The sequence below is a fragment of the Podarcis raffonei genome, chromosome 2 (genome assembly GCF_027172205.1).
Source record: "Podarcis raffonei isolate rPodRaf1 chromosome 2, rPodRaf1.pri, whole genome shotgun sequence".
NCBI classification, from domain to species: domain Eukaryota; kingdom Metazoa; phylum Chordata; class Lepidosauria; order Squamata; family Lacertidae; genus Podarcis; species Podarcis raffonei.
The window spans coordinates 5,512,189-5,540,048 of record NC_070603.1 but is presented as its reverse complement, the minus strand read 5'-3'; the positions used below and the strand labels follow the sequence as shown (position 1 = coordinate 5,540,048).

At 49.5% G+C, this 27,860-nt stretch overlaps 1 protein-coding gene across 3 annotated transcripts; it reads right to left on the bottom strand.

The window, feature by feature from the left end:
• Positions 1–9,939: 9,939 nt before the first annotated feature.
• WNT10B (Wnt family member 10B) lies at positions 9,940–27,241 on the bottom strand. Of its 3 annotated transcripts, none has more exons than XM_053371304.1 (5): positions 27,041–27,241; positions 24,618–24,771; positions 19,301–19,563; positions 12,651–12,985; positions 9,940–10,448 (listed from the first exon to the last, which is right to left on the bottom strand). In XM_053371304.1, the coding sequence occupies exons 2-5, from the start codon at positions 24,680–24,682 to the stop codon at positions 9,990–9,992; spliced, it is 1,122 nt and encodes a 373-aa protein (XP_053227279.1). In that variant the 5' UTR covers positions 24,683–24,771; positions 27,041–27,241; the 3' UTR covers positions 9,940–9,989. The 3 variants fall into 3 exon arrangements, with proteins under 3 accessions (XP_053227279.1, XP_053227268.1, XP_053227287.1); XM_053371293.1 differs by lacking the exon at positions 27,041–27,241 and adding an exon at positions 26,199–26,437; XM_053371312.1 differs by lacking the exon at positions 27,041–27,241 and adding an exon at positions 25,637–25,899.
• Between the last annotated feature and the right edge of the window lie 619 nt (positions 27,242–27,860).

Here is a 27,860-nt window from a genome sequence, read left to right as displayed (position 1 = left end):
TAACGGCTTAGCGGCTTTAAGAAAAAGGAAATAAACTTGCAAGAACTCGCAAGACGTTTCGTCTTGCGAAGCAAGCCCATAGGGAAATTCATCTTGCGGAACGACTCAAAAAACGGAAAACTCTTTCGTCTTGCGAGGCATTCGTCTTGCGAGGTACCACTGTAGTCAAAACTCTCCACTATGACCTGTCTGTCTTGGGTCGCCCTGCACAGCATAGTTCATAGCTTCTCTGAGTTATTCAAGCCCCTTCACCATGACAAGGCAGTGATCCATGAAGGAGTAAGAAGGCTGATCGCCGAAGAATTGATGCTTTTGAATTATGGTGCTGAAGGAGACTCTTGAGAGTCCCATGGACTGCAAGAAGATTAAACCTCTCCATTCTGAATGAAATCAGCCCTGAGTGCTCACTGGAAGGACAGATCGTGAAGCTGAGGCGCCAATACTTTGGTCACCTCATGAGAAGAGAAGACTCCCTGAAAAAGACCCTGATGTTGGAAAAGATGGAGGGCACAAGGAGAAGGGGACGACAGAGGACAAGATGGTTGGACAGTGTTCTCAAAGCTACCAGCATGAGTTTGACCAAACTGTGGGAGGCAGTGGAAGTCAGGAGTGCCTGGCGTGCTCTGGTCCATGGGGTCACGAGGAGTCGGACACGACTAAACAACTAAACAACAGCAACAACCTACCCCATACCTAGCTTTGCTGAAGGCAGGGGCTTGCTGGCACTGCTCATCAGCAAAGCCCTGTGCAAAGAGCTCTGAAAGAACCAACAGTGAGGGTCCTTTGCTTTGCAAGGGGCTCAGCAAGGCCTGACAATCTGCCAGCTCCCTTGCTAGATAGCATAGGAGCCAATTTCTAGGAGCCAAGGTCCCTTCAGCCCACCCAATAAAATATTTGAAGGGGCCAGCCCCCTCCCCCAAGTTAATGGGCATTACCGTTTAAATGGTGTGTGTGCCCAGCGTCATGATTGATTATTAAGGGCTAGGCTTACCTGGGTCCCCCAATATTTTTTTCAAGTTGGCATCAAGGGGCTTTGCAAGATGGTGCTGCTGAGACCCTTGGAAAGTGCCATCATGCAGAGTGCTTTGGAAGGAGCTTCACAAGACCCAATAATCAGATAACTTTTGGGTCTTGTGAAGCCCTTTGCAAATCACTCCACAATACCCTGTGGGCAAAAAAGTGAAATAATGTCAGACTTGGCCTGGGAAGGATGGGAGAAAATAATGATCTGATTCACCAGCTAGATCCAGCTCCACACTTCCACATGAATGTACTGTGGTGTAAGCTTTCATAGGCTGCTGTTGGCTTTCTCTGTGCTGAGGCCTGGAAAGTTTGGTAGATAAAGTGGTGAGAGATTTAAATAAAGTTATGCTTCCATATTGGGGAGCTGTATATTTTCAGAGAACTAATGGCAGATTAAAAGAGGGATTGCTGTTCATGTTGTGTGCTATCCCGCTTTTACCTGTGGTAAAAACATATTGTTGAGACAATGCAGAAACCTGCAAAACATGTTTGACTAGAGATGTATGTTAGCTATGGGAAATGATGCCTCTGTCAAACCAACGTCAGCTCAGAAAAATCTGTCTCCTGCCTGAGCTGTCCTCTTTCCAAAGAAGCCTAACAGTGCAAGCCCAGTGGTATTATTTCATATTGGAAGAGTTTCTGAGGGTCATCTAGTCTATGGTTACCAGATTTTTTTTCAGTGAATCTGGGGACACTTTTTTTTTTTAAAAGCCTAGTAGCAACAGGGAGTCAGTAGTGGGGACGTTGAGGCAAAAGACCCTGGGCCCAAGCACACATGCATATTGTATAAAGGTGCAAAGCCCTTCTTTCACACCCTGTGAAACATAAATGCGCAGAGGTGTTTTAACTCCTGGGCAACGGCCGCCCATCCGTGACTCCCGAAGCTCCCCAAATCTCCTGCCCACTTCCCCCTTTGTTTTGACAGATTTGGGGAGGCTCGGGAGTCATGAGAGGGCGGTCGTTGCCCAGGAGGGGGGCAAGGCACACAGTTTCTCTGCCAGGCAAAGTGCAAAGCCCTTCTTTCGCACCCTGTGAAACATAAATGTGCAGAGTTTTTTAAAAATTGGGCAACGGCTGGCCGGCCGGCCTTGACTCCCAAGGCTCCCCCAATCAGTCAAAACAAAGGGGGAAGGGGATAGGAGATCGGGGGAGGCTCAGGAATCGCAGGCGGGGGGCTGTTGCCCAGGAGGGGCAAAAGGCGCACAGTTTCTTTGTCAGGCAAGGTGCAAAGCCCTTCTTTCGCACCCTGTGAAACATAAATGCAGTTTTTAAAAAAAACTGGGCAACAGCCAGTCGCCCGCAACTCCTGATCAGTTAAAACAAAGGGGGAAGGGGGCAGGAGATCTGTACCGCCGGATGTCCCTGGTTCCCCTTTGGCAGTGGCGGCAGCAGCGGCAAGTCAGCAGGCCCGAGCCAGCCTGGTAGCGCACTTGGCTCTGGCTGGCTTCAGGAGCTGCTCGTTGCCATGGCGCCCACCATTTTTCCTCACCGGAAGTCCCCATATAATGTGTCTTGTGCGCAACAAATCATATGGGCTGCTGAGGCTGCCACTGCCACATTTCCCAGGGACAGATTTGTAAATTTGGGACATTCCAGGGAATGAGAAGTAGAGACATCACCTTGCCAACAAAGGTTCGTATAGTTAAAGCTATGGTTTTCCCAGTAGTGATGTATGGAAGTGAGAGCTGGACCATAAAGAAGGCTGATCGCCGAAGAATTTATGCTTTTGAATTCTGGTGCTGGAGGAGACTCTTGAGAGTCCCATGGACTGCAAGAAGATCAAACGCATCCATTCTTAAGGAAATCAGCCCTGAGTGCTCACTGGAAGGACAGATCCTGAAGCTGAGGCTCCAGTACTTTGGCCACCTCATGAGAAGAGAAGACTCCCTGGAAAAGACCCTGATGTTGGGAAAGATGGAGGGCACAAGGAGAAGGGGGCGACAGAGGACGAGATGGTTGGATAGTGTTTTCGAGGTTACCAGCATGAGTTTGACCAAACTGCGGGAGGCAGTGGAGGACAGAGGTGCCTGGCGTTCTCTGGTCCAGGGGGTCACGAAGAGTCGGACACGACTAAACAACAACAACAACAAGGGATGGAATTTGTCCGGGCACAGATTTGCAAATCCAGGGACTGTCCCCGGGAACTGGGGATGTCTGGTAACCCCAATCTGGTCCAGCCCCTGCAATGGAGGAATCTCTTGCCCATGAGGCTCAAACCCATGATCCTGAGATTTAAAATATCAAGCTCTACCACCTGAGCTACCCCAGTCAGAAGTGCTGATAAGCATGCATGTCCCACTGAATGCAGTGTTTACTTCTGAGTAAATGTGCACTGTAAATCTGTGAAGGCTACCTTTAACTTCCCATTACTTGTGTGGTGCAGAACTGCAACAAGCATGGCACATGCTAGTATTCAAAGCCAATTGTCATTGCTGTCACTCTATGGAAAGTTCTCCTGTAGTGATGAAGATGAAGATGATGATGAAGATGATTTTAAAAGCCCTAATGAAAACTGATCAGCGTTTTAGAATGAATTTCTCCTGGTATACCAAATGTTTGTAATTGTATACTCATTTTTGCAAAGCTTATTTTGCCTAATATTTATATTTCCATAACATTCATGTTTTTATGTTTGCATTTCTATGCACACTTTATCCCAGTATAGGCATTTTTGTACACATTACTTGGCTGGAGAACTGCATTGCAGAATTTGGGAAAATGTGAATTTCAAAGGATGATTGTGCTTCAGTTTGTGGATTGTTTCAGAAAGTGTGAATTAAGAAGCATACAGTGGACGCTCGGGTTACGAATGTGATCCGTGCAGGATGCACGTTCACAACCCGCAGCGTTCGCAACCTGCAGCGGCGCGTCTGCGCACGCGCGGGTTGTGATTCAGTGCTTCTGCGCATGCACAAAGCACGATTTAGCGCTGCTGTGGATGCGCGACCACCAAAACCCGGAAGTAATCCGTTCTGGTACTTCTGGGTTTTGGTGCGTCTGTATCCTGAAAAACCGCAACCTGAAGCATCTGTAACCCTAGGTATGACTGTATTTGCCTTTAAATGTGAACCGAAACACATTTATCTCTGGTGCCTACTGCTAACACACATTTCAAGCAGTTTGAGCTAACCTGCCAAATCCTACTTTTGCTGTGAACATACTGTGAGGTGACATGGACAGAAGTTCACCCTGTGCCCTCTCCCTGCCCAGTGGTCAAATGCTGAGCCACCCCTCAGTGGTACCCGCAATAACACACCTCTCTCCCCTACTGCTTCCCCGCTCCTTCCACCCACTGTCTCACACATGCAGTTGGCTGAGCTTTCCATGTGTTCAGATGCAACCACTCCCTGTTGAAGTGCACAGAGAAACTCAGCACAAGTGAAGTCATGGCTGCGGGTGGAGACCAAGCTGAGTTCAGCAAGCAGACCTGGTCCAGCCTGACTCACAGCTTGTGGGTCCCTCTTGGGCTGGGACCAGGATGAGGACACTGGCAAATGGCTGGGGATCTCTGCCTTCAGATCACAAAAAGCTTAAACTCAGCCTCTGTGATCTTTCAGGTGCACTGGAGAAGACAGTAAGTGGGGCAGGATATCCCATAATTGAAAGCACTAGTCAGCAATTAGATTTCCTGGTCTGCTACTATGAGAAGCAAATGGGGAAAAGTGGAGAAGTGCTTCAATTCCCTCCCCATAATTCCCACCAAAATCTGTTGCCACTGACACCAGTTGCACCACTTTAAAAAAAACCAAAACAACACTTTCAGGATGGTGAGAGGGTGGCAAAAAGCACCTGCCTTACCCAGGCACATTTTCTGAACTCCCAATTGTGCACTATGGTGCAGCCGAACTGGAGCGCAGGAAGGATGTGGCTGTGAAAATGTCCCAACTGGATCTGAAGATGCGTTTGGACCAGTGTGTGTTGTGTTTGTGCCATTTGCTGTAGCAAATTGCAGAAGGTGGTGCACTCCATACCACAGTCCATGATCTGCCACTTTGCTTTCCCCTTCCTGGTCCGCCCCCCCACGCAAAAAGCATGAGGGAGGGGAAGAGACATGAGACCTGATTGGCTGGAAGAGAACCACACTGTTCCGTTTCATAGACATTTCCCCACTTTTCCTTCCTCATTATCTAATTGTTTTTAAAGAGTGATTTGCTCCACTGCAACAAATTATTCACTTACATATTTAAAAGCTGTGTTTCACAGTGGATCTTTTCTGGTAATCTAACGGTTGCATGCTTCTCTAAAGAGTGTCAGAACACGTCGAAGGAAAAATAGAGTAAAAAGGTTCTTATAATCCGAGTCACAGAACATTTACAGATGCTTTTAACCCTGACACATCAGTAAAAAACGAATCTTGAGTTCCTTTGAGCATGTGAAAAGTGCCTTTCCCTTAGCCACAATCTCAGCAGTGACATACACGACTGCAAACAAGGGGCAAAGCTTCCAGAAAGGCCTTGAGGTCTGGAACCTCTCCTTAGTAATTAACTACTGGGAAGGAAACAAGAAGGAAAGCACTCGGAACTCGGAGGCAGCTACAACTTTGTAGAAGCCCACTGTGTTAAGGAAGCCCGACCTGGAAGGATCTGCTGGAAAATCTCCGTGGTGTCCGTATCATCAGGCAAGGCGAAAAAAGTGTCATAAAGGGCAGCGATGGGGAAAGACAGAAAGTTCTTCTGACCCACAGGACACAAATCCCCATTAAATGAATGGAATGAATGGAACCTATCCCAAACCACACTTCATTTTCAGAGACTGCAGAGAAACTCTCTTGCATTTGTCCCCAGAAGGTGTGCCAGACACCAAGGATCTTTCCTTGCAAACTGCGTTGAGATTTCAATACACTTGAGTGGTATATAAACGTTGCTATTTTGGGGCAGGGGGTAAAATGCCATTTGGCTTTTCCACCTCAAAATGTCTTAGGCTGCACACACATCAGGCACCCCCCACCCACCCAAGAATCCTGGGAACTGTAGCTTGTTAGGGGTGCTGGGAATTGTGGTGTGAGGGGAACTACAGTTCCCAGAAAGCATTGTGCTTTAAATGTATGATTTGTACGCAGCCTTAGAGCCCCCTTGTCCATCCTCTTCTTTCCCAGCCTTGCGCACGTAAAGGATACAAGGGAGGGTATCCATTGTTGCTGTTAACCCTTCCTCCCCCATTTGCAAGTAGCCTTTTCTTCCCTTGTTGCCTTAGTGGGTGACAGCTAAATGTAGCGAAGCCCCCACCCCCATAATCTTCTAATTCCAAACAAATCCTTGTGCAAGAAAGCAATGCTTTGTTTTAATTTCGGTTTATTGGAAGAATCTCTGAGCATCAGTTCCATCTGGAAAGAAGCATCATCCTGGGGCTGATGTGAGCTGCAACCCTGCAGTGGCCGCGTAGTAAATCACCCCATGGAGCTGGCTGCAGCAAGCGCCTTTCCCCGAGACCAGAGCCAGGGCCTGACAGAAGTCGAGAGGAATTTTGAGAGGTTGTGGTTTGGGTTGGAAGGAGGAGATGTTCTGGCACCGAAACACTGACATATACACATCAAGCTAATTGCAAACACACACACGCACACACACTCCATGCTGATCACATACACTATTATCACATGTGCTTCCCACGCTTACTGGACAGTCACTGGGATGTGCCAGTAATTCCTGAGGCTCCACATCTGGTTGCACTATTGAAATAATATATGGTCTGCTTATGACACACACTTGTGTTGACAGTCAGGCTTCCTATATGCACTGGGCTGGACATTAACATTTTGTGACATTTACCTGTAGTAGCAAGTTGCTATCTGTCTTCATGTTACACCAGGGACAGACTGCAGTCTCTCTCCCTGCCAGCACCCCATATTTCCTTGCTCCTTTTCAGGATTTAAGTCAGTCCTTTTGCAAGCTCAAGGAACCACACTGAAGCAGTTGCTGAGGAACGCCTGTGTGTTGTGAGCAGTCCTAGGTGCATCCCGCTTCAAGCCACAGGCCCGCTGGAACTCACACAAACTGGGAGCATGGCTAATCCTCTCCCAGGGCTGCAGTGGAAGACCGGTGATGGTGGGCAAGCTGTCTTCCAATGAAGCTAGCTGATCCCACCCAGGAACTTGTTGAGCTTCCAAGGTGTCCCGGAACAGTCTGAAAAGCAATGATTTAAGTCATGGCTCCAGGGCCAGCCCTGACATTTAGGCACAGCAAGGCCACCATCGCAAACAGCTGATGCTGGGGGCAGCAACCCCCTAGTGGTTCCTTGCTGCCTTGGGTGCAATGGGGGACACAAGCCTGTTGTCTGCCAGTCCAGTTGGCCTCTGTACTTGGGATGGGGAGAGGCTCCTTCACCTTCAAGACTAATGCTCAGAGCTCATTCATACTATCGTTTAACCTGGACGGTAAGCTTCCTGTTTGTTCACTAATTCTCGGCTGTCCACACGACTTTCTCCAGTCGGTGCCTTTCCACCCTTTCACCTCTCTTAATCTGCATTTTCTTATACCATCTCCTTTTCAGTGTATCCGTGGAGTAAGAAAATCCAGGGAGGAGAAAATGTGAGAAGGCAGTGATTTGGAGGAGAAGGTCATATGGACAATGAAGAATTATAATCCACATTAAGCAACTGTATGGTTGAGCCCTCAGTCAGAAGAAACAACAACAGCGAGGGAAGACTTTGAGCCTAAACAGAGTGTCTTTTCTCTTGCCACTGGGTGACTACATGTGGGATTAGGGAATGAGATCTGAGTTAGAGGAAGCAACTTGCATGAAAGTCTGGGTTTCAGCACCTTCCATTTTGGGAACTAACTTTAGTCCTGTGTATTACTTATCTCCAGACACTTATTATGGATAGGATTTTAGGTATGGTATTTAGATTTTAAACATGGCAGAAATCCATTGTGTACATTAATCTACAAACATAGATTACGTGACATAGAATATTGTCTGGGGGTTGACAAACAAAACTGAGTCATGCTGCAGCCTTAGGTAACGCCAGCAGAAGAACTGCCATTTCGTAAAACATGTTTTGAAAGAATAAGACAAAGATTAATATATAATGGTCTCTCTTTTTTTGAAAAAGTGGGTCTCATGTTACAGGATAGGATTAAAGCTGGCACCTCACTTTGTTTCTAACACAGGCAGGTACATACTCTGCCACATAGCATATCACACCTATAGCATACACAGCAACAGGTGTTTACCTCGTTCAATACACAAAAGCTGCATAGCCAAGGTCACATACAAATGTGAACATCTTCCATGCCCCCCACACTCATGTATAAATGAATATACCATGGGGGTAACTGCTATTCAAAATTCAGATCCAGTCTAAAATTCAGAGCTTTCTTTTTGGAGTCTGTCTGTTGCAATGGGTGTGTACTGGCCTCATGCAGGTTGCTCCCAGACTTCAGAGCCTGACTTTGGAAAATGGACTTCTTGATTCCCTGTAGGGTAAGAATCTCTCATTAAAATAAATAAATAAATAAATAAAATACATATCTTTTAGGTTTTGAATGCCAATCGAACTGATTTCGTAAAATTACGATTTGTGGTTTTTGGTTTTTTAAAAATTGCATTAATGTGTCTGTGGACTTGAATTTCTGTGCCTACCTGTTTTCTTAAAGGCATTGGTGTGTTATGGGTAAACAGATGTTTAGGTTTTGTATACAGTCCCTACTGGCCCTCATTCTACCAGAGAACCAGCTGTGGGGACAAGGTTGGAAGGTGGTCAAAAGGTGTTGTTTTACACCGAAGCCTCCCCTTCATACTACAAGAGGGGCAAGTGTGGAGGGGCAAACATAACTTTCACCCAGGGCAGCAAAATAGATTGAGCCAGCTACTGCTGACATGTACCACACACAAAAACCCACAGAGGTCTACAAAACAAACGGACGTTGGGCCAGTGGAAAGATGCAGCTCCCCAGGATGATGTTATATCTCCATTAGCCATATGAAATGGCTTCACAAACACACTTCAGTAACAAAGCAAAAGAATAAATTAACCCTGCAGTATGACACCCCACTGTCATTTTGCTCGTCTTGCTTTTGCTGGGTTGGTTGCCGCTGCTATTCGAAACGACTGCAAGAGTTGCAAACCTGTCTGTACATTTTGTCTCCTAAAAGGACAGTCTGAGCTTCTTATGGCTGCCACACGCATGCACATGCACATGCGCACGCCACCCTAAACAAATGTTTAGGCTGTGCACACACTCCCGTTTACATCCAGTGCACTCCCATCTCTGGTTTGGGAAGCAGTGGACACAACACAACATGACCCACAATCCTATGTATCCCACTGTTACTCATGGGATACTACTGTGTTTTGATGCATTCCCCCACAAACTATCTTCAATCCGAACTGAGAGACCTAGCTGTGTGTGAAGCTGGCAATGCACACACAGGCTTTCAGTGTCCCAGCCCCTTCCATTGGCCGCACTGGGGCTCTGAAACAACTAGCAGCCCAGCTGGGGTCCCACAACTCATCCTTTGCACTCGCCTGCATCAGCCCTGATGCAGGATTTATGCCAATAATGTTAGGTGTCTCCCCCACAACAGGTATTTGAAGAGCAACACACTGGGACACAAAGCCTTCAACATGTCAGGCCTGCTTCCTCGCCACCACCAACGCCCAAATAATCCTTGGGTGGCAGTTCATCATAAAACAAGGCACTATGCACAGAGAGTCTGGCACCACCATGGGGAAACAGGCCGACGGAAGGCTACAGCTTCCATGCTGGGCTTAGAAATCCATCTGCGATCCATCCATTTGTACGTGTGTTTCCACGCTGCAGCAAACACCACACTGTCATGGTGTTAGGAGAGGCCCAAGCATGGCATGTTTGGGATGTGGCAGAAGAACCACAGTAAGCATGTTCCGCAGAAGGTCTCGTGGGGTGCTGGGCCCCTTGAAACGAGGTGCCCTTCAAAAGCAGCTCATTGGCACATGCAGCCATGCCCCATGTAGCAAGGTCTCTGGGAGGACAGTGCCTCGCTTCACGTCACTTGCAGACGTTTACCCACTCTGTGGCCGGGCACTCCTCGCACTCCACGTGGCAGCACCAGTGGAAGCGGCAGTGGCAACGCTGGGCATGCACCTCCTGCAGCACATTGTGGCCCCGGCCGCAGCACAGGCTGCTGCAGCCGTCGGGCCGGCCGCTGCCCTTGGTGCAAGGGCGGCCATGGGTGCCCGGCGAGCCCAGGCTGGGGTCAGGCTCGCAAAAGTCAGGCGAGGGTTCGTAGAAGATGAGGTGCTTGGCCAGGCGCGAGCGCTGGAGGCGGGGCCGGAAGGCCCCCGAGTTGCTGTTGTGCGGCCGCAAGAGTATGGCGTGGTCCATTCGCTCCCTCAGGTGAGAGCCCACACGGCGGAAATCGGGTGCTGCCAGCCAGCACGTCCGGAACTGGCAGCTTCCTGAGGGGCCGTGGCATTTACATCTCCGCTGGCTCAGCTCTGACACAACCTGCCAAGGACGGGGTGGGAAAGGGACAAGAACGAAGCATTAGCTGCAGGAAAACGTGGGGTATTTAAATACAGTCCCACCAACAATTCATGTTTTGCCAGACAGGGGCACCAAGGGGCTGAGGCTCACAGAGCTTTCCTGTAAATTTCCTAGAGAGAACTCTCTGAGATCATTTCCCTTGTGCCCTGACAGGAAGTGTGTGTAGTTATACAACCTCCTCCCTGCCCCTTCTCCAGCATGCCAGGAATGTGAGAACATCTGCCAACAGGGGTGCCAACTTGAATTGGGGGGCAGTTAAGCCCTGCTCTGCATAATTGATCACATGATGTGGTGCACGCACATCATTTGAATGGCAATGCCCATCAACTTGGGGTAGCCCCCTCAAATATTTTATGGGGGGGTGAAAACCCCTTGGCCCCTAGTAGATGGCTCCTATGTCTGCTAAGCTCAGTCTCCGTTTTTAAGTGAGACTTAAATACAACTTACGAATTACCATTTTAAGCCTACTTGAACAAAGTTGCTGTACTGTATCTGTTATTCTTCAAGAAGCATACTGAGTGAATAAATGTTATTTTTTACATTTTACAAGGGTTTATGTGATGGTTAGGCGGGGGGGAAAGGGGTCAATACCAGGAAAATACAGTCTGCCTTAAAAGCTTAAAGCTTCCCTTTAAGCTGCAAAGGGAAAGCACTCTGCTGAACTCACAAACATGAGGGAGGAAGGTTAATAATCTATTTAAAAATCTTCTCCAGCATCTAATCACATCACAACAGAAAAATGGAGGCCCTTCCTGCTGCAGGGAAAGAGACGTTACCAGAGACACCAACCAACTCAAATCCAGTTTGATTTCCGATTAAATCTCTGAATCACCACAACAATCTATAACTATTTCATCTAACTCATTTTTTCTTTGCTATTCTTTTTTTCTGGGCAGCCAGTGCATAGAGGGCCGCTCTGTGTGTGCAACTTGAATGGCTATAAAACAGGATTAGATCAATTCATGGAGGAGAGGGTTATCGATGACTACAAGCCATGATCGCTATGCTTTACCTCCAGCAATGCTTCCGAATTCCTAGCTCTCCTGCCTGTGTGGGGAGATGGAGGCTGCAGAACCAGTTGCTGGAAACAGCAGGAGGGGAGAGGGCTCTTGGGCATGAATCCTGCTTGCTGGTTTCCCACAGGCAACTTGCTGGCTGAGCACAGTGAGAACAGAATGCTAGCCCAGATGGGCCCCTGGCCTGATCCAGTAGGCTCTTCTCATGTTCTTATGCATTTGTTTCTCTCGTGAATCACACCATCACACAACACCCTTTCAGGATGTCCTTCTGAATGTTGTGGGAAGATTGCATCTTCGGGGTACACAAAGCTCACGATGTTTTCCATCTCAGAAAATGCATCTTTTCCTACGGGGCGGGAATCCCTACCTTCAGGATAGGGTAAAACTTTATTCTGCTGTTAGTCTTACCAATTTAGTTTTGTTAAAAATAAAACTATTCAGTCTTTATGTACAACCTCAGCGCTGAAACATTATGCAAAACATTATACAATTGTGTGTGTGTGTGTGTGTGTGTGTGTGTGTGTGTGTGTGTGTGTAAAACAGACTCCCTCGGGAGGTAGTGGACCAAACATCTGTTGCAGTTGCCATAGAAACATAGGAACAGAGGAATGCCCCTCATCTGCATCCACAAGAAGTCTGGTGCCCTGCCCTTCAAGTTCTATATTGGAAGTTCAGGCGGTGAGTCACCCGGACCTTTACTTCATGCCTATGCCAGGATCCTGCACACTACAGCCCCCTAGTGCCCACAAAGAGTCTTCGAGAAGAGAACAGGAACATGCTAATCCTTCCAACTCAAATTTGGTTATTTAAATACAACACACACAGGAAAACAGCGGGATTCCTAGGAGATCCCACCTGCCACAATGACATTGAGTGACCCATTTTTGCCTGCACGGACCACCAGCTGATTGATCCATAATCATGAGCGCTGCAGACTTGCAACATGAATCCTGAGGATGCCACATAGCGCACTGCATACCGGATTATGTACTTGCCTGTTTACTGCTGCCAACACAAAAGTGTGCGTAGACCTTCAGGAATCCAGCCCCGTGGGGGACCCTTTCTCCCTGCTAACTCCAGCCCGGCCCTTTAGTTACACCAAATACTCTCTCTAACAAAGCCCTGCCCCAGGGATGCCTCTTACCTTTCTGCCTACGCGGTGACTGTGGAGCTGCATCCGTGCGTGAGCATCGCGCGGTTTCCCTCGAGGGTCCAACAAATGCCGGGCAAATTTCTGGGCATAGTCAAAGTCTGCACTGCAGCCCCCCCACTCCCAGGTGTCCTGGGGGCCAGGCTCCCCCCACAAGGAGGCCTTGCCGCGGCTCAGGGTCTGCAGCTGGCTGAGTTTCAGCTTCTGGTTCTCGGTGCCTTGCCCGGCGCAACCGCAGCTCTGCAGCTCCCCAAGGCTACAGGCTGTGGCTACTGCATGGGTCACCCCAGCTGCCAGCAGGGAGAAGGCAAAGGCACTTTCCCGGAAGCCTGTGGGGACACAGAGGAAGGAAGAGGGTGAGTTGGAGATGCAGCTGGAGGGCAGCTCAAATAACCAAGCAAGGAAGCATTTGCAAGGAGACTGGTGGAGAGAAAGGATGCCTGGCTGTATATCTAGACTTGCACATTTTGGGCATGTGTATGTCCAACAGTCATGTTGACTGATTTGTTTTTGACATTTATATACCGCTGACCAACCATGTCCTCTGAGAGGTTCACAAATTTAAAATCAGTTGCATGCAGATGGAAAACACAATTGATGCAAAAGCTGCACCTGGCACAAAATTAGCGTAAAACCAGCATAAACCCACATGGAAGCGTTTTGTTTTTTTTAAAGCACTAAAACCCAACAAGGGGAAATAGTTTTTAAATACCTAGTGTTTGGTATAGGAGGCCTGGGAGAAAGAGAAGGTCTTTATCTGGCACCGAAAAAAGGATCCTGACATAGTTGTCAGGTGAGCCTCTTTGGAGAGAGCATTCCACACCCCAGGCTGCAGCACTGGAAAGCTTTTCCAGCAAAGGGACTGACTCATCTCTCGTCTCATTGTGTGACCTCTGAAATCCGGGCTGCCTGTATGCTGCACTACCACTACTGCCATCCCTGACACACACACACAGATCCAGGACTAAGCTAATCCAGAACTTGGACCAAGATAGACAAATTCTGCATCTGGTACAAATCTAGTCAAGCATTCTGCACATAATTGCTAATTTCTCATCATTTCTTTTCCTTATTCTATTCATGGGCAGGAAAATAACAGAAACAGCTATGCAGGACACTCCTTCTTTAGCCACTAGAATTCCTGCTCAATCCCTCATGGTCTGGCTTCTGTGATTTCCTCAGGTATTATCCACCCAGTTTTAACCCTTTCACAGTCCTGAGGGCTAGGAACTTTACTTTTTTTTTAAAAAAAGCGAAGGCTGCTTCTGGACTGTCATTCTTTTCGGGTGAGATTTAGTCACACCAGCAAATTCAAGTTGTGCAGTTATAGTTGATTGGGAGGTCTTGAGCGGCAGAACATCTGCTCTAGAAGGCTGGACTTTTTGGGACATGGAAAGTGATGGGGGAAAGCACCGGAAAATGTGGGATAATGGCTGCTTTGATGCAACATCATCTAACCTCCCTGCAAACAAATCAGAATAAATGCTCATTAAACAGCCATTGTTGTCAGCAAACTAATGCTCAATAAACAGATCATCTGGAGGAGTCCAAAAACAGAAAGCAGAGCTTTTCAGGATTAAATTCTGTGCTTGTGCGGTGAGGTCACAGTGTATATAGAGCCATGCTTAGATCAGCTGAGAACATCATCTTAGTAATGTCATTCGTATGCCAAGTTAGAATGTCAGCAGCTACCCAAATCGAGAGAGTGCCCTTCCCTGGGCAGGATGCCAAAATCTCCCAGTATTTTCAGACCACCACAAAGGGTTTTTTTACGTGGGCTGGGCTGGGATTAAAGTGGTTGGGGTTGTGTGTGACCGTGATTTTAGCAACTAACTACTGTGACCATTCACAATCTTTCAGGCTGGGCAGGCGCACCTTAAAATATCTAGTAATTTTAAATTAAATAGGGTTGTGCATGATCCTAGAAGTGGCATGTTTATGTCACTGTCAGGGCTTTCCCAAAGAACCCTGCAAGGACGGCAGTTTGTCCTGGAGTTGAAAGATGCCTAGCTGTCCCCTCACAGAACTACAAGTCCCAAGGTTCCCTGGGGTTATTATAAATAAGCCAATCCATAGTATAGGTTTGATCTTCTACAGTGCAATGCAGAAGCAAGCACGCAGAAGCAAGCACCAGTGGAGTTCAATGATAAATGTGGGTTGCAGTCCTAGGGTGCTTATAGGCAGTCATGATTCTCAGGCTGGATTCAGTCATACCCCAGCAAATTAAGGCAGCACAATTAAAGCTCATTTGGAGCTTGTGTAAAACATATCTGCTTCCCCAAAATATCAGACTTTTTCCAACAAGAAAAATGACTGTGGGGGCACTGGAGGATGCACTGGAAAGGGTGGGATTAACACTCACGTGACACAATCTCCCCACAAACAAATCAGGCTGAGGGCTCATTAAACTGGTCGTCTGGAAGCAATCTTAGATCCTGATCTGTTCAGGCTTAGCAGTATTGGTATTTTCTTAAAATCAATGCAGGTTTCTTTTGTAGTGGAGATTAGCCCTCTTTCCTCAAGTAAATTAAGCCTCTTCCTCATCATCCAGCCCTTCGTCTCCACTAATCCTGATTTACCTTTCCGGTTTGTTTCTTGATCAGCCAAAGCCTTTCTGTTATTGATCCTCACTTTCCTACCGTCTTCCCATCTGATGCTGCCTGAGATCCGGATGAGCTGGCCAAACTCCCACCGCCACCCTCCATGACACATCAGGCAAAGGCTCAGAGCCCAGGTGCATGGGTTGCAGCTTGATGAAGCTCTTGCCTGCCCAGGGGCTCACTTTGATCTTGGATTTAAATTTGGAAATGGCTCCTTCAAAGCTGCATTAATCAAAGAGATCCAGAGGACCAAAGTAAGGAGCTCCCGGCCAACTTGCCTCTAGGGTCAGGTGTTGGCCACTACATCTGCAACCAGGGAAAGGTGCAACCAAGAAAAGGTGCCTGCAGCAGGTTCAAGGGGAAAGAGCCAGGGGTGGTGTTCATGAAGACAGGCCGGCAGGGCAGAGCAGACAGGATCTAAGTGTATTGGCGGGGGCGGGGTATGTGCTTGGGAAAATGCACTCAGATGCTTCCCACCAACCAGGTCACTGCCTCCTCCTCCATATCAGTTGCCCAGGCAGAGAGGGCTGGCATCAGTATCACCTGCTGTTTACTGTTAACAATTGTCTGCCCACCCTAGTGGGCAAGTGGCTAGGAGCATCAGTCAGAAAACCAGGAGGAGTTCCCTTTTCTTATTTTTGGCTAAGCCATCTGCTACAAATCACCCCTTCACTCAGGATTGGCACCCAACTATTAAGTCGTAACAATAAATGTGCCTTAGAGTTAAAAGGCAGGAAGAAAAGTGAGCAGCCAGTGGCAGAAAGGAGCAGGAATGGGCACAGTGGCAGGGCAGTGCTCAGGGGAATCGGCCGAGTGAAGCAGGCCCAACTGCCCGAGGGATGCCCAGTCCCCATCAAGATAAGAGAGCACGCAGATGTTCATTTACTTGGAAAATTTATAAACCTCTTGTTCAGAAAAAGTTATTCAGTGATGATGCCACCCATATGAATGGCTTGCGTCAGCCACTCTGGGCGGCTCCCAACAAAAAATAGTAAACAACAACACCCACTAACAACTTCTCTGAACATGCAAGTGGAGTACAAGCCCAATTCTATTTTTAAAACTTGACTAAAAAGATGGTTGCTTGTCCTTCTCCTCCTCCATAGTGGAAGCAGGCTTCAGGAGAAGCCATATTCAGGCTCTGAAGCCTTAGCAGCTGTCCAAAGATGCTAGCTCCTCACACCAGCCCTGAGGCAGACCCTGGGAACTGGCTCTTCTCAGGCGGCAGGTGTGGAGATGGACAGCAAGGTAAGGGAGGACAGAACTGCAGTGGCAGCACAGCCTGCTGTGATCCAGCCCCCTCCCCTTGAACTAGCCTATTGTCCTCAGGTGTGGGAGAGGACACCATCCAGTCACTGTCAGGGCTTGGAGTGAGGAGGAATGGTGGGGACTGCCCCCCCACTTCCTGCACCTTCCGGAGGAGGACAGTATAGATTTACAGCAGTGGTTTGCAGAAGGTCATAGTTCAGAGGCTGCAGAGGGGAGAGGCTGGGAAATATTGGGAGAGCAGCAGGAAGAAGCAGCAGCAGCACCAGAGGAGAGACAGCTGACAGACTCAGTGTCTTTGGAAAGCATTCCTGACCCCCCTCTCCCAGGACCCAGCGTGCATTGAGAGTAGGAGAACAGAAAGCTCAGAGGCAGAAAGCACTGATCAGGCAATGTAGGGATGATGCATAATAGGAGAGACAGAGGGAGTGGGACTTTACTCGGAGCAACGCCATTATCTGAGATAGATGGCATTTCTGTGTTCTCTGTGAATATTGAATAAATACTTGGTAAGAATTGTTCTTGCTTATCTGCTTCGTGGCTGCCACCGTGGGAGGGATCAGATTTCCCGAAGCCTGACAGTCACTAGGGTTAAAGTAAGATTCAAATGCAAGCCCAGTCAGCTTCTCTGTGTGGACTGGGGGCAGGGGGTGACATTTTGTTCTTTGCTTCAGGCAGTAACATGTTTGGGGCCAGCCCTCTCACCACCACCCAGTCTGTTCTTAAGGTAAAGGGTAAAGGGACCCTTGACTGTTAGGTCCAGTCGCGGATGACTCTGGGGTTGCGGCGCTCATCTTGCTTTATTGGCTGAGGGAGCCGGCGTACAGCTTCTGGGTTATGTGGCCAGCATAACTAAGCTGCTTCTGGTGAACCAGAGCAGCGCATGGAAACGCCGTTTACCTTCCCGCCAGAGCAGTACCTATTTATCTACTTGCACTTTGACGTGCTTTTGAACTGCTAGGTTGGCAGGAGCAGGCATCGAATCGCCAACCTTCTGATCGGCAAGCCCTAGGCTCTGTGGTTTAACCCACAGCACCACCTGCGTCCCTCGTTCTTATCCTTAAGGTACATTTATTGTTACTCCTGGCCCAAGAATTCTCTTGAGGGAGAGAGACTTCAAGCACAGACAGTTTAGGGTATGGGACCTCCCTCCACTACTGATCTGTTGGTGTTTAGTCATTTAGTCATATCCAACTCTTCGTGACCCCATGGACCATAGCACGCCAGGCACTCCCTGCCTTAATTTGGTACAGTGGTACCTTGGTTTTCAAACATAATCTGTTCCAGAAGACTCTTTGACTTCCAAAATGTTCAAAAACCACAACTCAACAACCGACAGCTAAGCTTCAGGGCCATGGACTCAGTGGAAGTCTGTTTCCTGTTTGACTTCCAAGGTGCATTTGAAAACCGAAGCAGTCACTTCCAAGTTTTTGGTGTTCGGAAACCGAAACGTTTGACTTCTGAGACGTTCGAAAACCGAAGTACCACTGTACTAGGAATAACAATGTCAAGCAAATCAGGTCTAAGCACCAGGAATCCCTGACTACTGGTGAACAATGGATGATGATGATGATGATATCCTGTTCTCCTGACATGATGGGTGTAGCTCAGTGTTTCCCCAACTTGACACAGCTGGAGTACTCCCTTCACCCCACAAATTAAAACTGGAAGTACATGTCACTTTTATAGCCAGGGCGCACTTGCGCACCAGGACAGAACTGCTGGTGCATCGCCAGAGGAGCGAGATGTAGTGCCTTTCATGTGTCAGTGATCTGGCGCAATCCCTCCCGATTTGAAGGAGGAAAGCCCAGAGGTGACATGCAGAGCTGCTGGGTACAGCCTTCTTGATGAGCGATAAATTCGGCTGTGAATCCTGCATCGCGCGTAATTAAACGATCCAACTGTACTCAGTGCAGAGAAGTAGCAGGATCAGTGCTTTTATTCTAGAAAAAAATGGTACTGGTATAATAATTTTCTTCATAATAATAATTTATTATTTATACCCCACCCATCTGGCTGGATTTCCCCAGCCACTCTGGGCGGCTCCCAACAGAATTAAAAGCACAATAGAACATCAAACATTAAAACTTCCCTAAACAGGGCTGCCTTCAGATGTGTCCTGAAAGTCAGATAGTTGTTTCTTTCCTTGACACCTGATGGGAGGGCGTTCCACAGGGCGGGAGCCACTACCGAGAAGGCCACTCCCCATGAAGTTGTTACACTAAGTGCCACCCTTTCAGCCAGTGTTTTTCTCCTAGAAAAAAAAGGTGCTGGTACTGTGTACCCCTGAGTAACCCCAGAAAAAGAAAACAGAGCAGAATCACCATTCACAGCAGAGGCTGGTTGATGACTCATACAGGGATGCAGCAGGCAGCCTCTTCTGTGTCTGGGCTCTTCTGGCTCAACCAGCCTTTTGCATCCAGTTCATTTATTTCTTGTGGCATGCTAGCAAGGATTTCATGGCACGCTGTTTTGGAATTACCACTCTAACTTGCTGGGCCTTCTTTGGCCCTGTGACTTGTCAAGTGACAGCAAGACCTTCTTTGGCTTTCCCTCCATTTGTAGTGACCCTGTTTGGCTCCATTTCTGTTGTCACAAGAGGGGAAAGGGGGCACTGAGTCAGCTCCTAGAGGGAGGGCCAGTGGGGAGGTGAAGGAGGGTGCAGCAGTGATAGCAAGGCATGAATCAAGTTCTGGTTTTATTGCTTACAGACTCCAATAGAAGAAGAGGAAAGTGTCAAATCACATCACACGGCAAGTATCCTCTCAAGCTCCTCACCTCTCTTCAGAACAGCGCTGTTGAGAAGCATGGTGCCACTGCTGCTCAAGTCCGAGCAATCCCACCGCCTCTCTTGCAGCTGATGCCGGCATTCGTGGATGGCGAGGTGGACGCCTTGCAGAGCTGAAGCCATGGCTTCTGGGCTGCGGGTGCAGAGCCCAAGTTGGCGCCGGCTCAGCCAGGGGAGGGTCATGCAGATGGTGTTGGGAGTAAGAACAGGTTCAGCCAGCACCCTTGGGCCTAGGAAGTCATGGCCCACGATCCTGTAGGAGAACAGAGGAATTAAGCAGGAACTTGGCTTTGGGGACAAAAGAGGAGGAGGGGAGAGAGAGAGAGAAAGGCAGAGGCTACTTACTGCTTCACCCACAGATCATAACTGACAGGAGCGAACACAGTGGGCAAAACAGAAGGCTAAACGATGGAGGCTCCATAATTGAGATTGGATGCCCCTTAGATAAAAGTACACCCATCCATCTGGGCATGGAGTAAGCTACACAAGTCCTTGGCTAGACAAAATCAGCTACAATGGCCTAAAAAAACTGGGCAATAGCACAAGGTATCTACAAATTCTCTGGGCCTGTGTCCATCACTAGCACCAGATGTGGAAGCTTTAGCTGGAGTCAACAATGGATCTGGAGCAAAGAGACCAGAGCATTAAGGAGCTCTGAACCAGCAAAGTCCAGAGGAGACTGAAGGACTTATACAGCCATTGTCTCTACCAGGTCCTCTGCAGGGTCATTCTACTTCCTCTTGGGTAGATCCTTCCTTCTGCGTAGAAGGGTCAGAGTTGTCTGGAAGCCAAACAGGCTCCTGTGGCTTTGGCTTTCCCATCAGCTTCGCAGCCTCCCTTTGTACCCAAGGCTTAAAGGAGGGTAGGAGAGAACTGCAGAGAAAGGCCAGGCTCAGGATGGGGTCATGGAGTGGGGATGTGGGGGAGCAGGATGTGTCCAGGTGAGGCATCTCAGAGATGGGGCTCTACAGGATTGGTTTCTCTATGTCTTCAGTGGGAACGGGGTGCCGTGTGGGAGCCCATCATGCCTCTTCCTCCAAGGAGGTCTCTCCAGGGTCTGGATCAGCCAGGATCTCTGTTCCACGCGTCTCTGCAGGAATGCAGGGTAGGGGAGACCTCTGAAAGAGGAGGGGCTTCTGTGCAAAATTCTGTGGACACCGCCAGAAATTTGGGGGTGCCACCATATCTGTATATATCCCCTGAATCATACAGATCCATTCCCTTTCCACCACATTCAAATATATATAGCTTCCAATTTAGAGCTGGGAATGAAGCTAAATTGTTCTTTTCCCTCCTTCATTGAATTATGTATGCTATTCCCCCTCCCTGCCCGCTCTCTGACCCATCGAAGACCTCTTTCTTCTCAGCCAGATGCAGAAGAACCCACCTTAGCCCCTAGGACTGCAATCTTTGCGCTACAACCTCTCCATTTCATTCCATTCTCAGGTGACGTGGGAGGGAGAGAGGGAATGACTAGGAAGCACAACTCCTACGTTTCTGCTAAACCTGACGGGTCCCACTCCTCAAGCAGAATCGGGGCCAGTGCATTTCATCATACATGTGTGGAGGGTCGTGCAAAACCCTTGTGGCAGTCCAGCCCAGCTCTACTGCCTGAGGGAGAGATCAGCGCACCTGGGTGGGCGAGTATCCAGGGGGAAATTCCCTGCCTGCCCCCCCACCCCCCTCACTGGCACCAGATGAAAGCCAGGTTGAAGATCAAAAACATCACCCTGCGGCTCAGCACCCAAAGAGGGGGTGGGGTGGAGGGGAGGGAGGGAGATGTTCCCCTGACAGAAGCAGAGGAGCCCCTCCCAGATCTAACACAGGGTGTCTCCGTGGCAACAGAAGGAGGAGCAGGAATAACCCCGGCAGTGGCAGACACAGACATGTCGATGTGGGAAAGGGAAATGGAGCCAAGTTTCCTGATCAGAAGGGGCCACCATAGCAACCACCCAGTGGAGAGGGACATCCTCAGGTCATTTTCACGTGCAGCTCCAGCTCCTGCTCCCAGCTGACACAGAGAGCTCAGTGGCAGTCCCTCCTATCACACACCCTCTCCCGGAAAATTACCCCAGACAAACATCAAGCATTTTTCACAACAAGCCCCATGGGGAAGGAGTTTTCCATAAGTGGGGCACTTGTCTTAGGGCCTCTCATCACAAGAGGACCAAATCAGCCCCTAAGGGCACATGATAGATCTATCTAATCATACTCTAAACAGAAATATGGGAGTCAAACATTATAGAACGTTCTCCCTATACAGGATTGGGGCCAATTGATTTCGTCATCCATGTGTGCAGGGTTGTTGCCACACTATGCCCTTGTGGCTGTCACATGCATCCAGTTTATGATGCTCAGAGGGACATTCTTTTGAACCTGTGAATCCTTCCTTCCTTCCTTTATACCAACAAGAACCACTACTGCGGCTTAGATACCAACTCGGCAATCCTGTGCATGTTTACTCAGAGGTAAGTCCCACTTGACAGTATTCTAAGCGAAGTGGGCAAGGGACTGCAACCTGAAGGAAAGGCCCATTAAAAAACAGCAGAATTTACTTAAGAGTAAATGTGCATAGGATTGTGCTGGGCTGCTGCAATAATGTGCATAGGTACTTGGGAATAAGCCTTGTTAAATTTGGTGGGATTTACATCCGAGTAAACATGCTTAGAATTGTACTGTGCCTGGCTGATTGTGGCCTGGGGCGATCTTCACTGATTCACAGGTAAGAGCCTACATCTCCAAAACATCTCTCAAGGTCACTTTGCGTCAGGAATGAGGAAGCTGTGGCCTTTCAGCTGTTGCTGGACTCCAGCTCCCATCAGCCTCAGCCAGCATGGCCAATGGTTGGGGGTGATGGGAGCTGGAGTCCAGCAACAGCTGAAAGGACACAGCTTCCCCGCCCTGGTTTTACATATTGCCTGTAGTGGCATGGTAGCTGCCTCTGCTGTGGCTGTTCCCAAGCCACTCTGGGAATGCATAAAGCTTCCACCCATGTTACACAACATGCCAATGACACACCACCCAAAAAGGCAGGCGTTGCTGGCATGTTATGTCAACGTACACTTTATGTCTATATGCTGCTGTTACAGGGCGAGCACAGCCCTCAGTCCACATACACATCTGATAAAGCAAGGCTACAAAAATGCAAACCGCGATGAATCAGTTTCCAAAGGGCTGCGATACCATCTCCTTTCGTGAACGTGAAGCGTCCTCAAAGCATCTGAGCATAAGAACATAACAGCAGCCCCGCTGGATCCAGGCCAAAGGCCTCTCTAGTCCAGCACTCTGTTCCCACGCAGTTCACCCAGACACCTCTGAGAAGGCTACAAGCAGAACGTGGCTGCAATGGTCCTCTCCCGCTTCGGTTCCCCAGCATGCCTCTGAGCCCAGAGGTAATAGAGGCATCAGGACTCAGAGGCATTAAGAGCCTTATCCTCCATGAATCTCTCTAATCCTCTTTCAAAGTTGCAAACCACTTTGAGATTCCCCCCTCTTAAAAATATAAACAATATAGAAATATTGTTATTATTATTATTTCCATCCAAATTGGTGGTCATCACTACCTCATGTGGTCAAGATGGGGATAGCCCATTAGCACTACCCCCACAGAGGAAGAAACTCTCATTCCACGCACAGGTGTCCACTCGTTCAGCTACTGTCCAGCTGAGACCCTTCAGCACATATTAGCATAAGCCTGTACTTAGCCCCTTGCTTGGTCATCTACAATGAGTAGAAAAATGCCTGCAGGTAATTACTGTCTCACTCCCCACCTAGTCATAGAGAATGTTTGACTCTTGGAGGTTTAGAAGAGACCCATGCCACCTCTGACGCACAGGCCGCACCGCGTAACACTCCTTGTCTCTCTTCTAGTTCCTGAGTTGTAAGCCCTCAATCTGCAAGAGAAAATGAACCAATCCTGCGCTTTGAACAGATGAAGCTGCCTCACATCTAACCATATCATTGGCCCACATAACCCAGTTCTGTTTACTCTGATGGGCAGCTGCTCTCTAGGGCAGGGATGAGGAAGAGGTGACCCTCCATATGCTATTGAATTACACCTCCCCTCATTCCCTGACCACCAGCTGTGCTGGCTGGAGCTGAGGTGAGTTGGCATCCAAAAGCATCTGGAGAGCCACAGTTTCCCCATCTCTGTCCAAAGGTTTCGTGAAAGGGGTCTTTGTGAATTCTGCTGTCTCAAACTCCTGGAGATGCTAGGGTCTGAGCCTGGAAGGGACCCTGCGCCTGCAATGTCATGTGTCTCGTAACTGAAGTATGTTGCCTCCCTTAGCTCAACCTCAGGTATGGGCAACGTGTGGCCCTCCCCATGTTGCTGGACTACAACTCCTATCATCCCTGATCAAAGGCCATGCTGGCTGGAGCTGAAGGGAGTTGGAAGTCCAAAAACATCAATAGGGCCTCACATTCCTCACCTCTGGTCTAGCTTGGGCAATGCTGTTATGGCATCTATTTTAACCAACTTAATACCTAACTTGGTCTTAAATCTAGTGAAAGCTAGCATTGACTTGCATATAAAAACACATGGCACACAATTCTTGCTGTGGATTAATCTGGAGTAACTACCACTCTTGGTCCCATACACAGAGCTAGTCTGCATGTAATACTGAGCCAAACTATGTCTTAGTGTGAATATGCAGGCATGCAAGCTCTGTTTGTAGTTTGGCTTAGCATTACGTGCGGAACCAGCTCATAATCACAAACAATCCACACAGACCATCATTAACTCATCCTGAGCTACTGGTCTTCAGCTGGTGGGCTGTGCCATGATCCAAGCTGGGGCACAACAGGAGCACTATCCTCACACAAGTAGATGGCATATAAGAAATGGGTCCCCAAATGCATGTTCGGGTTAAAAGTCGGCCCTGGATCCAAAAAGAGTGAAGAGACATGTCCTCAGCGATCATCAGAAATGTGTTCCAGGAATTCCGCCTACATATTCCCTCAGCTTTAACCCCCTAAACTCACTGCTTTCGTGGAAAATCCAGGCATCACATTTTAAAAATCCAGTGGGAAAGCAGGGACAGAGGAAGCTGACTGGGGAGAGGCTACAGCTGTACAGTTTGTCCTTGGCATATTGCTTGCTGCGCACTGATGTAGTAATGAAGAAGCAAGCACGATGCCAACTGGGCAGATAAATGCCCTTCCACACCAGGGACCCTCATTAGCCCCACATAATCACACCAGTGCCATTCTCCTGGCTGTTCAGTATCCCCAGCAGGACAGGGGCAGCAATTTCTGGGACAGCTCCATTCCCACCACCACAGCACCGCACCTCAGTGAATCACTTACCCTCTCCAAAGGCAGAGGCAGGCAGCAAAGAGACAAGTGGCCAAACAGGGGCTCATTGGAGCCATGCCAAGCTCTGACCGGGCTGTTTTCTAGTTTGGCTGGAGGTCACTCTCTCCCTCATGGCCCTCCCAAGCGGGGCAGAAGGAGGAAGGTTCTGGAATAAGAGACAGTAAGTAAGTGGGGTGGGAAGTGGGCAGGGGGGAAGCGAGCCTATAACCCTTTCCCAACGTCCTCCTGATTCCCTTGGAGGAATAAGGGGTCATTTCCCCAGCCCCTGACTCCTTTGCCTACCCCAAAATATGAGCCGAATCATGGCCTCCCTGTAGTTTAAAGCATTTTTTAAATGGCAGCAGCTAAAGGGATCAATACAAAAAGTAAAGAGGCTGCCATGTGAGCACAGCTCCTGACAGAAGCTCCCTTAATTTGTTCGACTCAAGCTCTGTCATCTCCATCCCACCTACTGCAATCAAGCTTCAAGGGCTACGCTGGGTATGAACTTGTGAGAAGAGCAACCTGCGGGTATAGGGCGGTATATAAATTCAGTTAGTAATAGTAATAATAATAATAATAATAATAATAATAATAGCAGCACAGGTCAGAAAAGACAGAGAAGCTCAAGCTTCAGCATTTACTTTCCTCCCACAAATTCCTTCCTGCAGCTGGAAAGGCAACCCAGTTCTCAACACACACACACATTTGCAACGGGGCGCTGACCTAGGATTGCCAAAAGCCCCCTTGCCCCCTCCAGCATGAAAGAGCGGCAGAAATCCAATGCTCCATTATGGAGATAGAGCATTATCAGTTGAATTTCTGCCTGTCTGGCCGTAATTAAAGATACAGGTGAGGGCAAGGATGGTAAGGCTACGTTGAACTTAGCGGCATGGCTTCAAACACAGTGGCCCCAGATCCCCAGCTTATGCGGGAACAGCTCACAGTCCCCCCCCCCCCCGCAAGCAGACCTGCCTTCACGCAACCGAGGAGAGCGCGCGCCCTTCCTTCTCCGCCTGCCCCAAGCTTACCGTGGCAGCCAGGAATCCCCTCCCCTCTCGTCCCCCTTCTCTCGCTCATCTACCTGCCCCTTCTCCCTCTCCCTCTCTCCGCGGCCGCTAGAGCCTCGCCTGGGCGAGGTTTTCCCCTCCCCATCCGGGGGCAGCTGGAGCCGGGAAGCAGCTGTTCAGTTCGGGTGCGGTTCCAGTGCCCACACCCACGGGCGTGAACGCCAGCCCGCCGTGGGTCCCACGGGCCGCGCGCGGCGCCTCTCTTCTCCCCAGGCGCAAAGCGCGGACCCCACCTTCTCCCGCAGCTCCTCGGCTGACCAGGAGACGACCCGCCCGCACCCCCGCCGCCCGCCTTCCACCGGAGAGAACCCAGGCGTCCTGGCGCCCCAAACCCCGATCCCGTCTCCCCTGAGCGATTGGATCCCAACCACTGGATCCCAGCCTCTCCCTGCTTTCAAGCCTCTACAGGTTGCCTTCCCGCAGATTGATAGAGAGGATTAGAGCAAAGTTTCTGTTCGGTTCTTTTGATTCCCTCTCCTTCCTTCGCCCCCCGCCCGCCCTTCTGTCTCGTTCCTCCTCTAACCTCGCGCGCCGGCCTTTTTTCTCCCTCCGTCCGGACGATCTGCTCGGGCGCTTCTGCAGCCTGCTGCCAGGTTTCATGTCTCCACTCCCCTTTTCCTAACAGGCTGCGCTGCCGTCCCTCCTGCCTCGGGCGTCCCAGCCCCACACGCTCGCGTGGGTCGGCCTCGCTCCCCCCCCCCCCTTTTCCTGGGGGCGGGTGGGAAATCGCGCGGGAGGAAAGAGAGATCCAAAGGCCATCTAGTCCAGCACGCACACACCGCACGCGGGGAGCGCGCACAGCCCCAAGGCAGAACCACGCACCCGCCCCTCCCAACTAGCCCCCAGGTGTTACGGAGAGGAGAGAGCAGGTGCACCTCCCCAAAAACAGGGAGCGGGCGCGTTCGGGACTCTAGCCAGTCTTCAAAGATAAGCCCCGGAAGGGTTGCAGCATTGCAGCAATAAAACTGCTAGCCTCTGTGCAAAGCTAAGCAGGGTCCGGTATGGTTTCAAATTGGATGGGACACCGTGCGTTGATATTCCTGCATTTACAGGTGGTTGGTTGGACTAGATGACCCTAGGGATCCCTTCCAACGCTACAATTCTGTAATTTTGTGGTTTAGGATTCTGCAATTCCCCTTTCCCAAACACAGGGAGGCCCTTCAGAAATTGCCGGACTGCAACCCCACCATCCCTCACCATTGCCAATGTTTGCTGGGGCTGATGGGAATTGGAGTCCCAACGCTGTGAAGCCGGGGGCACCGTCTCGAGAGCCTAATGCCCCACAACTGAATGGGTATCCCTTTCATAAATGCTGCATGCATGACACTTAACTGCAACCCCGTTATATTCTTGGGAGAATGTTACCTATGTTTCCTCCCAATTAGCCCCATGGGAGGAGAGGCAGCATGGATTGGCCTGGAGAAATTTAATTTGATTGTTGGCCAAGCATTTAAACCTTTATCTTCGCTCCTCCAATACTGTACTGAGTTCCTGGTATGGAGTTGTTGCAAGGTCGTTCATCAACCCGGGCGCTCCTTCTCAGATTCAATTGCATTGATGTACGAAGAACTGAGACGTGGGGGGGGGGGGAGCCCCTCTTTAGCGCGTTGTGCCGGGTGGCGCGTGGACTCTGAGCAGACCGAAGTGCTGCTGAGCCAGTCGGTAGCGCAAGTTAGACGGTCCGCCACGCAGCGAGCGAGCGCCCCAAAAGCGGGTTGGTTCCGAGGCCACGTCGGATAATAGCAGCACGAAGCGATGCAGAAATTGCGAACCTAACTCTAAATAAGATCGGGCTGCACGTCGGGTGCGCTGCCTTGCGGAGAGCAAGCATGCACGGCTTGCGCTTCAATTGCAAGGCGCACTTGGAGAGGATGCCTGTGTTGCACGACTTTCCTTGGCTCGCTTAGGCTCCCTTCGAATTATTGCACGGGCAGGCCGCTCGCAAAGCTGGAAGGGGCGCAGGCAATCGCTAATGGGGAGGAAAAGGCGGCGATCTCCTCTCCCACCCTTCCCTCCAGGCATAAATCAGCCCTGCCCACCTATAGGACTTCGCACACAGTGTTGCAGTGTTAGGTTCTGGGGCCTACAGAGCGAGCAAACCGGGCTGGCTGCGCAAGCCAGCAGGCGCCCTAAGTAAGAGGAGCATTATGCACAGCGGGGTTTCGGGTGTGTGTACGAGGCTACA

Excerpts from the sequence above, each read along its gene's own strand:
- WNT10B (XM_053371304.1), bottom strand. The coding sequence starts at position 24,682 with ATGGCTCCAATGAGCCCCTGTTTGGCCACTTGTCTCTTTGCTGCCTGC. Across the intron at positions 12,986-19,300 it reads CAGCGCTGTTCTGAAGAGAG|GCTTCCGGGAAAGTGCCTTT; the intron begins GTGAGGAGCTTG and ends GTGTCCCCACAG. Across the intron at positions 10,449-12,650 it reads GTCACCGCGTAGGCAGAAAG|GTTGTGTCAGAGCTGAGCCA; the intron begins GTAAGAGGCATC and ends CGTCCTTGGCAG.